The 17,070-nt window shown below is 40.3% G+C and overlaps 1 protein-coding gene across 1 annotated transcript in view; it reads right to left on the bottom strand.

Annotated features, from left to right (window-relative positions):
- The window catches only part of ksr2 (kinase suppressor of ras 2), a 105,431-nt gene that overhangs the window by 26,254 nt on the left and 62,107 nt on the right, over positions 1 to 17,070 (bottom strand). Inside the window, 7 exon segments of the mRNA XM_069138386.1 lie at positions 513 to 554; positions 813 to 981; positions 3,308 to 3,417; positions 3,672 to 3,692; positions 5,201 to 5,286; positions 5,653 to 5,736; positions 6,917 to 6,986. Of these exon segments, the coding sequence (XP_068994487.1) occupies positions 513 to 554; positions 813 to 981; positions 3,308 to 3,417; positions 3,672 to 3,692; positions 5,201 to 5,286; positions 5,653 to 5,736; positions 6,917 to 6,986 (582 nt within the window).

Below are 17,070 nucleotides of genomic sequence, written 5' to 3'. Positions count from 1 at the left end.
TTTGTTTTTTTTCTTTTCATGTCTAAACAAGAGCCAGCAATGAATTTAATATGACATGATTGTGGCATTAGTTCCACTCATCACATAATTAGATTGATGGAACAAACAGTAAGTGGTTGGGTTTGTCATGATTCAGTTTATAAAGGTAACTGATGTAATTAAGCTTAAAACCGACAGCAGTACGCACGGCTACAATAATCCCACCCTGCTGTTATGTGCCGTGCAGTATATTTATGCCTCCTGTCGATCTCAGTTACACCTCACTCTGTTCCTCACACCACTCCAGGTTGTCTCGGCTGTAACAACCTATCAAATGAGACTGCATGGCACTAGTGTTGGCAAAAGCACAGAGTCCGAGCACAAATCATTAGGAAGCCCAAATGAGACAAGAATGAGTGGGTGTATGGGCGAAGAGTGTTCAAACAGGCCAAGGTGAGGGAAGAAAATCAGCACCAACATCATCATCGTGGTGTATTATAGGTAGGGGAAATGATCAATTATGAGGCACTTACCAGGGAAGATGAACTGTTGTTTGTATTTGAAATAACTGGAGGCTGCGGAAAGAGATGAAAGAAGAGCTGGAGTTTGATCTGAAGTTGTGTGGCGCTGCCAATCTTACATGGCTGTTTGTTATTTGAGGCTTTTTACGATCCAATTAGTTAATAAACAGATTATAACACAAGTTTGCTTTACAAGACCTATTTAAAGTTCAGACAAAGATATATCCCAGTATTAATTTTTCTGGATTAAGGAGGAGAATCTTTTTTTCCAAGGATTATTTGTGGGCATTTGAATGTGGGTGTGTCTATTACCTGTCAAATTGAACTGTTTCTGTTGCCGTGCTGACTGTGGGGAGGGGTGTAGTGGTGACGGGGGCGTGGCACTGCTGGGCAGGGGCGGAGCCGGGGAGGACGGGGTGGAGGAGGTGGTGGATGAGGGATTACTGCTGGAGTCTGGTTGGTATGGAACCGGGATGTGATCCTGAGAAAAGGCAGAAAAAAAAGAAAAGTCAAAACAAGCTTCACTTGAACTTTAGTACGGTGATTCTGAAGTAAAGTTTAAGTCAAAATGATTTCCCTCTGCTTTGCTGCCGGCCTCTTTCTGAATCTAACACATTTATAGAATTAATTTTGAATTTACAGGCAGGTCTTGGTTTTGATTAATTTCAGTACAAAATTGGAATCAACTTGCAGAGACCTGAAAGGTGCCTAACATAAGTAATCCATCACAACACTGACTTTACTTTGGTGGTTATGTTATAGTGTAGGCCTGTGCATGGAGCATTATTTAAACTACTACTACTACTACCACTACTACTACTACTACTACTACTATGAGTGGTGCATTCAAAGATGTCCCAATAAGGTTAACTAAAATCCAATCAGGAGAACTAATTTACATGCACATATTTATTACATTTGTGCATATTTCTTTTAATCAGTTGAGTCTGTGTTTGAGTTGTTCACTTAAACTGACCAGAACTCAACTGAACCCTGTCAATCAATCAGAATCTAAACATGTTATTTTATTTTATTTTTTTTTGCTTCTTTTGCTATCTCCACGTCCTATGTTCATCACAGGAAGCTTCAAACTGTCACTGGGGTCAACATCCAGTCCAGTACTCTCCTTCATTTTCCTGCTCCAGGTCTCATTGGATCACTTCAATAACTCATTTTAGATCCACATCACAACCCCTAACAAGACTCCATCCAATTCCAGTTCAAATAAATACAATAACTTGAGCAAAATTTCGCAAGAAAATGATTCTGCTCAACGGCCAAGTCTTAAATCACAGATGTCTGATCATCCTCAAACGCAACAGTTTTAGGTTTCAAACTGCAATGCAATAATAACATAACTGACCAAAAACAATAGACAAGAAACTTTTCAATTTGATAGATTATCTACCTCAAGCGAGTTCAGAGTCTCTGCGAGATGATTTTTGAAGTGCTCTGGTAAAAGGGGAAGTCAATCTAAAGATGGAAGTTTTTGGAAAATGGCCGGCAATGATGCCGAGTATATGCAATTTGGACAAAAGAACAGAAATTGGTGTACAACCATTGATATCATCCTTTCTAATTTGATCATATCTACATAAAATAATAAGGCTGGTCTGTGAAAAATCATCACCCACAACGGCAAGTGATAAAAACTCAAATTACGTCACAAAATAAGAGACAGTGGTTGTGAGCCTTAAACTACAGACGTGTTTTGTGAGGTCACAGTGACCTCGATGTTCGACCACAAAAATCTGATCAGTTCATCTTTGACTCCAAGTGAACGTTTGTGCCTGGGTTGGAAAAAATTCCCTCGAGGTTCCTGAAGTATTGCGTTAACGAGAATGGGACGGACAGACGACCTGAAAACATAATCCCTCCTGCCACGGTTTCGGTGGCGTGGAGGAGCAAAAACAAAAGTTAATAATTTTTTACATCAGTATGTTTTAAAGTGCAACGGTCATATTTTCAGTTCAAGGAGTACAAACAAAAATTGTTTTTCATAAATATACTAGTAAAGTATCAGGTTGAAATGACTATTTCATTTATAAATATGAACATAATCAAGACTTTTAGTAGGATTAGATTTATAAAGATATCAAAGAAAAATTACTGGGATTTAAGTCGTAGGAATTGTTTTTACCCATTTGTATACATTACTCATTGGAGCTCCGTGCAACATGGATTTACATAAAAGCAGTAAACTGAAGTGAATTTTGACATTCTTAACATAATTATGAGGTACCCATTAAGATAATACAGGGGGACATTATTCTGTATACTACAGGACTCAGCTCTTGGTGTCACTGGACTTCCAGGGAATCTGGTACTTCCAATTCTTATTTTATAAACCATCCTGCAGCTCCTCAAAAAAGTTGACCAATGCATTTAAACCTGACCTTGACAATTAAATCAGTGGAAAAGTATTTGCTGATCCAAGCACTTTTCAAAATGTTTAGGCACACAGCAGTTTTAAAGGATAAATACAGGTGTATGTGCATTGAGATCTTATCCAAATGTTGATACCCACATACAATTCTTCAGATCTATCACAGTGATACCACCATGCCAGAAGACGTTTTTTCCCCTGGAACTGAGTGGAAAATGTTAAATGTGCTAGCTACAAAACATTCAGTGTATGGAAACAAATCCATGTGTGTAAACATCAATACTGCTCAAGATATTTCCGTACAGCTTCCTGATCCCCCGGGACAACACACTATGACTCATTATAACCAGCCCCCAAAAATGAAGGAACACGATATGTAGGACACACAGATTGTGATACAGAGTGTATTTTTGACACTTACCTTGTTGATCTTGTTGGTTTTGGGGAGCGTCTGACTAATGTGCAGGTCTGTGTACCTGAGCGGGTTGTTGATATCACATGGCACTGATTCAGTCCGTACCAGACGAGCTACTACAGAATAAAGCAACAGAGGAACAAGCAAGCACTGAAACAATACTTGCCTAATAGCTTTAGGAAAATGAGATGAAACGCTTTATGGGTTCCTGCTCCTATTGAACAAACTGGCCTTTCTTCAACACCATCCATTTGTTATCACACACAGACACTGCTTTATAAAAAAAGTTTCCTTAAGCAACTCTGTCATTAAGAAACTGTCACTTCTCTCACTAAAGCTGGGTGGAAGAAGTCTAATTAGATTTCTTTACCTTGAGTCGTTCCTTGGTGATCTTATTTGGGGTGAAAAGGGAGGGGGAAAGCAGAGAAAAGGACAAAAGAATCTTAATTTTAATAGCAGATAATGGGAATTTTTTTCAGTACAGTCTGTGTCAGTATAAACAGTGCGTGACGCAATCACATTTGTCAAACCTAAGTGGCTTAATTAATAAGCAGATAACCTTCTATCTGCTCAAACCAGAAGAAGACGTTTCCCTTTTTTCTCTCTCTCTTCAGTAGCTTGAAGGACTCCGACACATTCAAATACGAATAATCATGAGGGAGATGGGTTTAAAATCTAGTTCAAGTCCTAATAAATGGATTTAATATCCTCATAAACACAATGCATTTTTAGGTACTGCCTGTTTGTAGAAATAACTAGTGTTGAGTCACTTAAAAAAAAAAAAAAAAACTAGTCACTACATATTATTATTGTCATTATTAAGTAATTAAATGACTTTACTATTGAGAGAAAATAGGTTCCTGACATTTGTTTGACATTTGTTACTCTTCACATTCCATTTGTTACTCAGACTAGTTTGTTAAAAGTGCTGCAAAATGTCCACGATTACATATCACATGTTCTGTATTTAACGTGTAGAAATGAAAAGCTTGCATTGCGGTGTAACACTGGTTTATTCCGTCCCTGGTGTAAAGTTGCATGTGTTTTAGGCAAACGCTGTGGCTAGTTAGGCAACACAACATTAGTTAGCTTTGGGGATACCAGAAGGCACATTTTTCTTTCTTTTCATTGTAGCAAAAACTAACCCACACCTCCAGACCCTGCACCAAGCCAATCATACCTATCAAGGTGCGTTAAGACCGAACCCGAGGCCAATTTTAGACACAGCATGACTGCATACAGACACACATGGCCTCAATTAAACACGCCTAAGGTGAAGCAAACTCAATGCATTATTTGAACAGATTTGCGCTTACCCCGGGGCTTTACAGTATGAGTCTTACTCATGAAGTTACAGAGACGAGAAAAAAGGAGAGCGATTGGGTAGAAATGACAATGAGTTTCTGCTGCAATCAGTTATATTCGGTACATTGACTTTCTGGAGGAAATCAACGCAGAGTGTACAGCGATCAAATGTGTGTAAATGACAAAGCATGTTGAAAATTGACATCGTTTTCTGTCTGAACAAACCTTTAGACAACTATACGCAGTCCTATTAACTATTCAACTCTTTATCATACCCCTGGTAAGGCTGAAAACCAACTCCACAAATGTTGAGCTCACAAGGTGTGTAATTAATAACTGTAATGTAATTAATATTGTCTATAATTGTATCATTAACACTGTAAATTACAGCATACTACAGTATCTTTACAAAAATCAAGACAGTTCAGTTTCCAGTCAAGCAGATCTGCTTCATTAGCACGTAAAAGCCCTGTTATGACACCTGCCTCATGAAAACTGAAGAAATAACTTGGTTAGCAGTATATATTTAAAATCATCTTAGAAAAGCATCACCTTTAATGTTGATAGAAACATATGTGTTACATTGAAACCTACCTTTGAGGGATTCTCGTCCGCCTCGCTGTATGATCAGTAAATGGCAAGGTGGGGCTTCTTTGGTGCATTTGTTGTGGCACTTCAGCCTAAAAAAAATGAGTACTTAATTAGTGTTTGTCTTTTTATTTTATGTTTGTTTAGTCACTGGTTTGTTTACAAAGCTATAGAGCCTGCAACATGCAAAGTGGGAGCAGTACCATGTGGAAAAACTGACTAAGGATGAAAATTGCTAACGTATTCAAGTAAGGTTAAAACGAAAGGGGTCATAAACAAGTGTCACCTAGAAAAAAGAATCAAAAGAGACAAAGAAATACAAACAAAAAACTAGCAAGATGACAAACAAATTTCACAAAATAATGACAGGAATGTCAACGATTATGTGGGATCAGATATTAATCACTACAATAGCTACAATGAACGGTTCTTTTCAGCAGACCGGTCGTGATACCTACTTGCAGTTTTTACATTTCAGTCCAAACAACATTCCCTTTCCACATACTATGCAGGTCTGGGACATCCAATACTTTGTGGAAAACCTGCAACCGAAAGAAGAGAGTGAAAAATATAGCCTCTCTATGACATGTAAGAGCAGTGCATTGCCACAAAGAGGCCACAGGTTCTACCCTTTCACCTTTCATAACCTTCCCTCATTCTGACAGATGGCTTTTGTCGAACATGTCACCTCTCTGCGAGGATAATAGATGCCTCAAGAAGCTCCTTTTTCTGAGTGTTTACCTTCCTAATCTCCCTCACCTGCTGATTTAATGTGGGCCCTTTTTCATTTTCATCTTTCAGCAACCCCGTGAACATTTTAGGCAGACGCTCTGCGGTGGGGGGCCACAGGGGTTACACCAATACAACAATTCAACAATCAGCCTGAGTGATGGCAGCTCAGAAGCCTGCGCAACTCTTTAAGAGTCAAACACAGTCGCTTCTCAAACAAACAAATCCACAGTAACAACCAATTCCCCGGCACAGGCCGACTGAGCGGTCCAAGCACGTATGCAGCTATCGGCTGTATTTACTGATGCGACGCCTGGGTGCCAGCAGTGAGGCTGGCTGGCTAATGACAGCTGACTAATGTAGTTTGACAGAATCCAAACCTCTTTAAGAGGCCCCTCCTTTGCCTCAACTGAGAGACACAACTCACTCCAAACAAAAGATCTTCGTGGACCGTCAGATATGAATGATAATACGGCATTAAGGGCAGGTTCTGCATAACGAAATTATCTTTCAGCACAGAGGAGGCCCTAAAGCCAAAGTGGTGCATTGTGCTCCAACTACACAGATGAATTTATCTTCACAGGCCAACAAGGACACCATTCGAAATATGTGAATTGACGTAAAGGAGATTCTTGGATGGAAAAATGGTATTTCTTAAAAAACAACCTTAATCTTCGAATAACACCTCTATAAATTACATCTGGCTCCGTATGATGAGGCTTAAAGCTTCTCTTTCCACCTTGCTGACTTTCAACAGGAAAAAATACATTCTGGAGGTCGCTCATATCCCACAACTAATATGGTATTGTTTCACTTTTCAGATCACTAGCATTTGGAGTCAAGCCGGTTGAGAGAGAAAGACAGACAACGAGAGAAAGTGAGCTCAGATTAGTTATGCAAGAGGCCTTTTTTTTTTTAATTGGACTGGTATTCCATCACAGAGGTATAAGTATATATGCACACACTCATCTACACTTTCCCCTCCAGGCCTACCTGTGTTTTATTGAGTTTCCCAGATCTCTTCGGGGAATCTGTGGGGACCAGCGAGGCACTGAGAGAGTGTCTGCGGAGGAACAGGGAAGAAGAAGATGATTTTCAGTTTTTTAATGGTAATACTGACAAACTGAGTGTTTTTAAGAATTGACTGAATATCTTGCATTAAGCATTCATGTAGCATATGTGGCATTTCAGGGAATGGACTGATTCTTGTAGCAACGAACTGACATTTCGGTGTCGGGTTTAATCCGCTGTTCAACTGACTCACTGCCAACTCATCACTGGAAATGAGACGTTGTCCAAACCACAATGTTTCTATTAACAATACCACAAAATACTGAAAAATATTTAATTTAACAAACATACAATTGTAACACAATAAGGGACATACGTTAACATGTCAGCATAAAAGTTTGTCTTCAAATATTCAGTAAACATATTATTGTGGTTTGTTAGAATCAGATCTGACAAACCAAATCACTTCCACACTACGAGCTGCTTCAGCCATGCTTGTGCATAAATTACATATGTAATGGGACGATGTCATCACGCCAACAAGTCCGAATATTGCCACTATATTCAAAGCTAAAACGATATCAGTGTGAATGACACAAGGCCGACAGATTATCTCAGCTCTCGGACTGCGGAAAACTTTCTTCAGATCAATGCTGACAAGACAGATGTGCTGATTGTAGCTCCAGATAGTGTTGTTCCCACAGTCCTACGAACAACTCTTTCCTCTGCTGTCCACACAAAATGAAGAAACTTGGGATAATATTCGAACATTCCTTGTCACTTGATTCCCATGTGAAGCAGCTCACAAAAACGTGTTTTTTCAAGTTGAGGAATATTGGCAAACTAAGATCTGTCGTTTCACCGGCTGAACTACAGATGCTTATTCATGCTTTTATCTACCCTCGCATAGATACTGTAATGCTCTCGTTGGTTCCCCTATTACATCTAGTCTCCATCGCTTACAGGTAATTCAGAATGCTGATTTTAGACTCCTTACTATTACAAACAGACGGTCCCACATCACCCCTGTACTCAAATCCCTTCACTTACTCCCGGTTGCACACTGAATGTTCAGATTGATAGGTATCAGTAGGAAGATAGTTGGTAGGAAGGCTACTGTAGAATGTCTGATGGATGTACGCAGATATAAATAATGGGTATTCACAATGAAAAGAAGGAAAGAGCATAAATGCAGCCTAGATTCGAGTGCATTTCCAACAACAAAGAATAAATGATGTAACATCCAATGAAAAACTGCTCTCTTCGGTTTCTGGGGTGAAAATAGAATCAACCTGTGAAAGTCCCATCTGAAGCACCTGTTTGTATTGTTTACATGTTTAGCCGCAGACATCTCTTGATGATTACTTTTGTGCCAACTATATTCCATTGTGAGGAACTCGGGCTTAAAAAGACTTTCACCACAAAAACCTTTTCGCTTGGTCCATTAGTGCTCGCAGTGACTGGGCGGCCTGATACATTTCTGCACCAGCTCTTAATACCAGGTGAGAATGGCAGCCCACGCAGCATTGTCTGCGAAGGCGGCTGTATGCGGTGGATATGCAGTGGGATGATAGCACTCTCTGATGATGCGCTGGCTGTCAATAATTCAATAACAAAAGAGCTATGCTGAAAAATGATGACCAAGCCATGGGTCGTACTGGAGAGTGGATCATGCAAGATCACTTTAGTGTTTTGTTTCAATTACAGGTCCATTTAGGTGTTATTCTGTGACACATTTAACAATTTAGAAATGAATAGAGTCAATATAGAAAAAAAATGAAAAAGGAAGAGGGACCAAAATAATTTCCACCATGTTTTCATGGCACCAAAAAGCACTGAAATATTTATTAAAAGAGTCCTATACCAACTTAGCATTGCACTCAAGATGCACAATCCTAAAAAAGGATCCAAATCAACCACAATTTTCCATCATACTAGGTTGTGTGTGTTTCACGCTGACAAAACATGTAACTATCTCACATTTTGCCGTCTATTTCAAGATTTGCCATAGTAATAAGTGGTCAAAATTAATACAGCAGTACCAGACTCTACTTTTTTTTTTTTTATTCTGCGCATTCTTCCTCTTTGTCAAAATCTACATTTACATCACTCATAATGCAAGCTGACCAACAATTCATTCTAAAGTTTGGGTGTGTAATGCTAGTGACCACAACCAACCTCAGCAAGAGATGAGGAGCAGGCTACAGATGGCAAAAGCACTTCCGTCCCTATAATTCATAAATTATAATTGTAATAATAATATATATTAATAATTTATGAGGCACTTTGTGCAGACTTTGTGCATTTCCCTATGGAGACATGAAGGGATTTATACCTGTTTTTTTCACACAATGCAGTTAGATTTTTCATTTAAACTGAACAACTCCAAACAAACTCTGTTATTTAGTGTACACACAAACACACACTGCCCCGTCTCTTGTCATCATCATCCTCATTTTGAGAGGTTTTAAGAAAACAGCTCAGCCATAAAGGTGCAGCTTTGAACAGACAAAACACAAACAAAGAGATGAGAAAAGGATACAATGGTCAGAAAAAGTGTTCCGAAAAGAATCAAAGGGATTTTCTGAGGACCGTTATGCACAGCTGTTCACAAGTCTTGTTACTTTTAAGCTGGAAATGAATGCGGGGGAAAAAAGGAGTAGAGGGAACTTGAGTCTTTCCTGTGTGTGTGGGAGGGTGGGTGCGTGGGTGGGTAGAGGAGATAAAAACTAAATCAGGGACTTGTGAGGATTAAGAGTAGACAAAATGATAAGTACTTTTATCCATGCATCAAACGCCTAATATCATGGAAATGGCACTGTGGCCGCAGTGTTCAATGAGATGGACCTAAATGTGAGAGGACAGAGCAGGTTCACGTCAAATAGGCTGACAGGAGAAACAGGTCTGAGTTGGTTTCAGAAAGAAAAGCCTTCAATATTACCTAAAAGAATGAATCATCTGTGGATCTGAGGATGTCTTTTTATTTGAATTTATTGTTGTGGTGACGGATCTCCTCTAGTGCCAGAGCTATTCTCACTGGTTGACTTTTGCCTCACTGGGTAGAACCAAAGTACCACGGTAAAACTCATAAATCTTAAGTCGGAAGAGAGAACTTCACTTACAATCTAAAGTTAGCAGTGGCACTTATGGTTCTTTATTCTACAGTTCATGATCATGACATTGACTCTCTAGAAGCTTGCTACTGTAGAAACTAGCATTAAATACATCACCTGCAGTAAATAGCTTCAGACTCTGAATGAGGTGGATGAGTATAAACAAACACACTACTGTAGAACTTACTCCCTCATGGTAGCTTTAAGATAGTACATTATGATATCACATCATATCGACTTTGCTACAACTGCTGTCAATCAATCAGCACCATGATGCTCCTGATGCATCGCTCAGTCGCTGTGGTAGCTTCCTGGAATCTGTAGTCTGTGTCAAGTAAAAGAAAGGTTCCAGCAAACAAAGCCATGAAGCCAACCAAGCAAAAATGCCATCTGACAAAGCCACACAAGGATAATGGAATAAATCCAAAGACTTTCTGCTTGGTAACATGCTTGGAAGGGAAGGTCCTTAGAAAATGTTATTTATCCCTTCTGAGTGGTCATTGGCCTGAAAGCGTTGGAGAACCCCCAGATTGAAGTGTAATGACATTCAAAAAATGTTTGAATGATAAACCTCTGTTACTAGTTTTACAGAAAATAAAATCGTGGAGGAGAAATACTTTTTTATTTTGCATTTTGAGAATAACATAAAAATGTAGAGAAAAATAAAAGCAGATTGGTAAAAGCATGAACACTCATCCTGTATAAATGTATGATCGGCTCTTATTTTCCCCAAAGTCAAAACGGAGAGACCTGAACAAGAGTCAGTCCAGTCTGACCCGATCCAAGTGCATAGAAAGATTATCAGACCCAGTGAGATTTATTAGACAAATTTCAAATAATTCTATAATGTGCTTCAAAGACAACTTCATAGAAGTATATTTTAACTTCTTCAGCAACAATGACACACTGTGCTCTGAAATTCACAAAGTGACAGCAGCAGATAACCAATCTGACAGCTTTTAACAGCATCATTTTTTACATTGGCTCTTGATTTTCTAAAACATTTTCTTATGCTTCTCATTATGAAATAACATCCATCATGAGCATGTTAATATAGATTCAGATCAAGTCAGATTTTAAACATATCAACACAGAAACCTGAGACCCGTGGCAGCAGAACAAGACCAGAACCAACCCAACTGAGTATATTTTTGATTGATTTGACTGGGTGGACCTGTGAAGTAGCCTACCACCAAAACAGTCACTGACGGTTGTCTTCTTCTGGATTAGACCTCCAAATAACTTCGAGAAAATGTAAACTTTATGGGCAAGTGACGCAAAGTAAATAAACTGGCACACGAAGAAGAGCTGTTTCTTTTAAAAGTCATATCCTAGCTTCAAAATAATCCTTTTGTATAATCTAAATGTGTTCTTTAGTCTCAAAGTCTTTATTGGGGAACAAACTCTAAATCACAAAACTTTATAATTAGTGTTACTTTTTGTAATTTGCACTCATTTCATGCCTCCCGATTTTGAACAGTGATTGGGGTTGAGTTGAAAATGATGTACGCAGATGCTGTCGGTCCTAATGACAGACAATAAGGAAGACAAGAAATCTTTGTACTGGATGATTCACTGTCAGATTAATTAATTACGAGGATGCAAGTAATCACCAGCTACTGACAGCGCTAATGTTATGGCCCTGGTGCCATACAGCATTTCCTGGTTCCTGAAACACCCTTCCTCCTCTCCTCGTCCTCCAGTCTCTCCAGAGGCCTGGTGTTTTCTCTCCGCACTCCGATGCATTGCTCAATTACACTAAATCAACCTGATAACTCAATATAAAGGGGAACTGACATCATCTGCTTCTCATCGGCCTTGTTGGCGACTGGCAGATGATCGGACTTGTCAGCAGCCTGGTCCGAGCTGTTTGTCATCCTGTGTGTGCGTGTGTGCTGCTGAAGTCACTGTCTGGCTTCAACGACAATCTTAGGTGAACCAAACAGTCCTCCAAAAGTGTGTAGAGCATGTATATGTCGTAAGGACATGCAAACAGTTAACAAAAAAAAAAAGGATAATCCTGAGAAATGGCAGAATTTAACATGGTTTATGCCAGTTCTTTATAATTCCTAAGATACTTTTGATACTGTTTCTGATCTGCAGTTTTCCTTAAAAGCATTTCAGTTGATTTACATTCGTTAATTATCTCTCTGGGAGGTCGAAGCTTCATATTGGATTCAAATTGACAACCTAAGCAGAGGATGTTCACAGAAAACATGCATGTTTGACATCTGTTGATTTCAGCCCCGCAGTTTACCGTTCAGAGTTGTATTAAGTTACTGCTGATGCTGCTGATCTTTATAATCAGTGGCTCAATTTTCACTTTTGTAAGGACAGAACAATAAGGGACCATGACTGTGAGCTGTTATATACAGAGTTGCGGTTGACACACACACCTGTAACTCCTCAACAAGGTAACCAGCACAAGATTCATGTTACATTTTTCTAAAACGTAACATGGGAGGTGAAGTGTAAATACGGGTCGATAAAAGCACAGGCACAAGGTACAAGGCCAGGTGATGTAGTCACACAGCAAAATGGAAACTTTAGAACAATGAAAAAGAACAAAGAGTATAAACTGGGTGGGGTGCGTCACTTCTACGAGCACGGCTGCATGGGCGCGCCTGTGCATGTGACAGATGAGCCTGCAGGGGCTGAGAAACCCCAAGGCGCCAGACAGCAGTGGCCTCCTCCATCTTCTCTGATTGGTTTCAGCCTAATTAAGCCGAGGCCTTCCTTCCCTCCTCCTCCACCGGCTCGTCACATGACACATATCAGGCCACGGGGTTGAGAAAGTGTGCGTGTGTGTTAATTTCTGTGTGGGTTATTAAGAGAAATGCAACTACACTGAAAGATGAAGGGATACGTGTTTCTCTCTGTGTGGGTTAAACAGAGTGGGGCGGGTGCGTGTATGTGCGCACAGATAAAGAGACTACTTGAGTCTAGGAGCCTATTTAGAGCCAAATATAGTTTATTTGAGTTAGACTGAGATGCCACTCCAACTGATTGACTGAGCACTAAACACTGCTATTCCCCATCTATGTTTTTTCCTGCGGGTAAAGGAGAAAAGCGTGAAGCGCGTGACAATTAAAAACAACAAGATACAAACAACGTGGAAAAAAATGCCACACACAAAACTAATCAATCTCATTTTCAGCACAAGTCATCTCACTCACACCTACTCTCATCATTAGCAGAATCATCAAGGTCGCGCTGCTCCACGGGCAGAAGGGAGCACTTTGGCAGTTTAGATAAAAGCTTCAATCAAATGGTTGAAATGCAATCAGCGGCACACACAACTGGCACGGTATAATCAGGAGATAATAATAACAATAACCTGAGACTTGAATAACAAACAAATGCTACAGAAAGCCTCGATGAGATGCCGAGGCCTGTTTGACAAGATGAGAGTCTGACGTGATGGTTTACATACAGTGAACTGTGCAGAGCAGCAGAAAAAGTCAACAGGGATGTGAAATTGTGTGGGCGTCTGCTGCACAATGTGCTGCATTATTGTACTTTACTATTATATGAGTGAAATGTTACAGGCTGTTGCACACGGTATTCTCCTCCGTCCGTCCTCCTTTCTGTTTTAATGAGCTCCATGAGGTGAAAGTACACAATGGAACAAGTACTTGTTTGGAGTGGCAGCAAGAATTGAACTAAGAGAGAGGTGGAAATAGACAAGGGTTTTTCTATCTATCCCTGTGTAAGAAAAAAAAAAAAAAACACTTCTGATGAACAAGAGACAAAGCCAGGTTGCACAGTTGCTATGGCAACAGCTACACGCCGATCAGCCTTTTTTTTTTTGCAGAATATTGTGCTGTCATCTTTGACGAGCAAGAACACACACACATTTACAAAAAACACACACAAAATCCCTGCGATAAACTGACAATAGCAATCACAGAGCGGGAAAAATAACAATTACCCTGGATGAAACAAGTACCTCTACACGGCCTTGTAGAGACTGGGAGTCTTTTAAAACTGGCGCTTTAAGTGTGCCAACAAGACAGAGGGAGGAGGGATAGGAGAGCAGATGATGCCTGGAGGCCTTATGGCTCGGTGGAGACTTCCTCAGTTGGCGAACTCAAACGGCTCTGAGCATGCAGACGAGCAAACCGACCAACAGGCAGAGCAGGTTTTGGTGGTGAGGCCAATCTGACGCTATACGGTAAGGTGAATGCACCCTCTGACAGCTAGATGGAGAGGTCCATAGCTTTGATGACAAACAGCTAATTGTTTTGGTAAATACACAAATTTGCTGTCTCATTACTCATCTGTGCTCTTCTGTCTCATCAAAATGAAAAACATGCTAAATCAAGATCCTACGGTGAACTGGAATTATGTTTCAGTGGCTCTAGTTGTACTCTGTAATTTGGAAAGGATAACTTTAGTGGCTTGTTGAAATTGACACAAATCTGGGGCTTTGTTCCACTACACTGATGAGCAGCTGGCTATTGAACCAGTTTGTTTACGAAGATGGATCAAAGACTTATGAGACTGCTCCTGTTGCATGCGAATCAAGTGCAGTACCGTGACATGCATGAAGCAAGGGGAAGCTGTAACGTCCGTGAGTAAGTATTCCAAGTTACGATGCTTGATCAACCTTCAAACCTGAGTTACATGGATTTTTGTGACCATGTAATTCTTGTGATTTTTTTGCGTGCATATTTCCAATGACATCATTGACTTGAGTGGAGAGTACACGTCGTATTTTGTGTCAACCTCTGAAAATCAGCAACAGAGACATGGCAGTTTGATCGTCCAACAAAACGCCGCGCCAGCACACAGTCATTGCTCCCGACCACTCTTACTGCTTTAAGCTCCCTGTGACTTGTTTCTGTTTCCCCCAAAATTTTAACGAAACTTTAATGTGCGCTCTCTGCTCAAGTTTCAGGTCAATGGTGAAACCCCAAAGGCACCAGTGGTCACAAGAACAACTGTAACACAGGTGCTGATGGTAATCAAGCAACACAACTTGGAACACATACTCACACAGGTAATAGCTTCCCCCTGCTTGGTGCTGCACTCCAGTCGCACACAGCAGGGGCAGCCTCATTACTTTTTGATTCACCCACGTAGAATAGCAGAGCTGTCAGTAAGATCAGTGGTATCTCTTGCAGCAATGGAGTGAAGACGCAGCAGCAGCAGTGTTTGAGAAGACACCCTCTGACTTGTGACATTGTGTCTAACCCCTGCCCTACTTTCCTTGGAACCAACATAGCAACCATTGACCAGTCCACCTCTGATCTGACTGCTGTTTATGACCTCATCCGCAGGGTTTAATTAGTTGGACTGAGAGCTTGATGGAAAAGCTCTGTGCCAGAGAGAGAGAGTAAATTAAGTTCCACTTGCAAAACATTTACCATCGGGTAAACATTTCCTTCTTTAGTGGTGGGTTGATGTTGCAGGACAAAGTAGTACATTTTAAAAATCCAGGTCCTTGTATTACATAGACCTGTCTGGGTTAACTGGACAAAACAGAACAAAATATGGAGGAAAACTCATCATTTGTCAGTGACAAAGTAAATGTGTTCTTTCATGGCAGCATTTAATAGCTATGGTTTAATTTGACAATTGCAGTGGTATAGTTGACATTACTGCAATCTGATTATTCGTTAGCCAATGAGATTATAAATATGTGGTTTTGAGGGCTTTTTAAGTATTATAACCAGCAAACAGAAGTCGAAACAAAACGGGTCAAAAGGTGAGATTCCTTTCTATTTTTCTGGTAGACACAAAGACACAAAAGATGAATATTCTCTTTGTGTCTGAGTCAACATGTCAACATCCATCTCATCATACCTATGGAGCGATGGCTGAACTCCAAACATTCCCATAAAACTGTATGTATTTGCTGAAATGCTGACTTGATGACGAGCTCAACTGCAGCTATTTTCCCTCGCCCTATTTTAAATCTTATTTACAGCCATTATTTATTTGCCAATTCTCAAAGGGATCTCCATTGTGGTACCACATTTGGTTGCTAGGAGATCTGTGACGCAACTGCAAAGCATCTATACAAGGTTTGGGAGAGCGGGTAACGTCACTGAAACACATGTAGAAATATAAAGAGTGAGTTGTGCACAAAGAACATTTAAGCCATTTATATCCACAAGCACACACTCTCAGACTCCCACACACGTGCTCTCTCACCATCTTACACACGCACACACACACACACACACACACACACACACACACACACACACACACGGGTTTTGCAGCAGGTGTGTGTGTTGGTCGAACGCCAGCGCTGGTTCTGGATCTCCAAGTGGACACAAGGCATCATCACAAGCTGGGGCGTCTGTCTACTCCAACTGTGTGAGCGCAAACAGCCCGAGGTGCTCGAGGTGAGCTGCCCAGGAAAACGTCCCTCTGCGGGCACCATAACTTTTCAGATCGGACAAACAATGACATCTCATAACACCCTGCAGCAAGAGCAAAAACACAGAAGACTGAATATTTATTATTCAAGTGGACCATGATGGTCAACAACACCTAAAAAAATAAGACAAATTATGCTTTCAAAACATAAAATTATTTTCTAAACTTTCTGTTGCAGCTGCATCAATGTAAGCAAACAGAAAATGAACACGAGAGTAGGTATACCCGTGTATACCAGTGAAACAGCACACTTACTGAATCTCTGTGTTGGCATTAGATGTTCTTTGTCTGCGGGCATTTGTTTATGTTGGTGTATCAGAAATTTGAATAAAGAATTTAACAAGCAAGAATCTCTCTGTTGTCTTGTTGCTCTGTGGTTCAGGTTGGATGCCTGTCTTCCCCATCATAGACGTTGGAAGTAGGGATGCAGGGTGCGACAGACCCAACTATCGACAGCTTCTCTTCACCAGAATAAATGTGGGGTTTTTTTTGGTGCTTACATTAATCTGACTTTCATTTCTGCCTTTTATATTTCCACACAACATTAAATATAAATGATCGCAGACGAGTGATGTGAAGAGAATTTATGATGCTCATGTTTGTGCGGTCCGGTGTTGCCAGACATAACGACTT

The sequence above is a fragment of the Embiotoca jacksoni genome, unplaced genomic scaffold (assembly GCF_022577435.1).
Source record: "Embiotoca jacksoni isolate LCO1_2020_lvr unplaced genomic scaffold, fEmbJac1.0.p SCAF_8, whole genome shotgun sequence".
Taxonomy (NCBI): domain Eukaryota; kingdom Metazoa; phylum Chordata; class Actinopteri; family Embiotocidae; genus Embiotoca; species Embiotoca jacksoni.
This window is presented reverse-complemented; position numbering and strand designations above follow the sequence as displayed.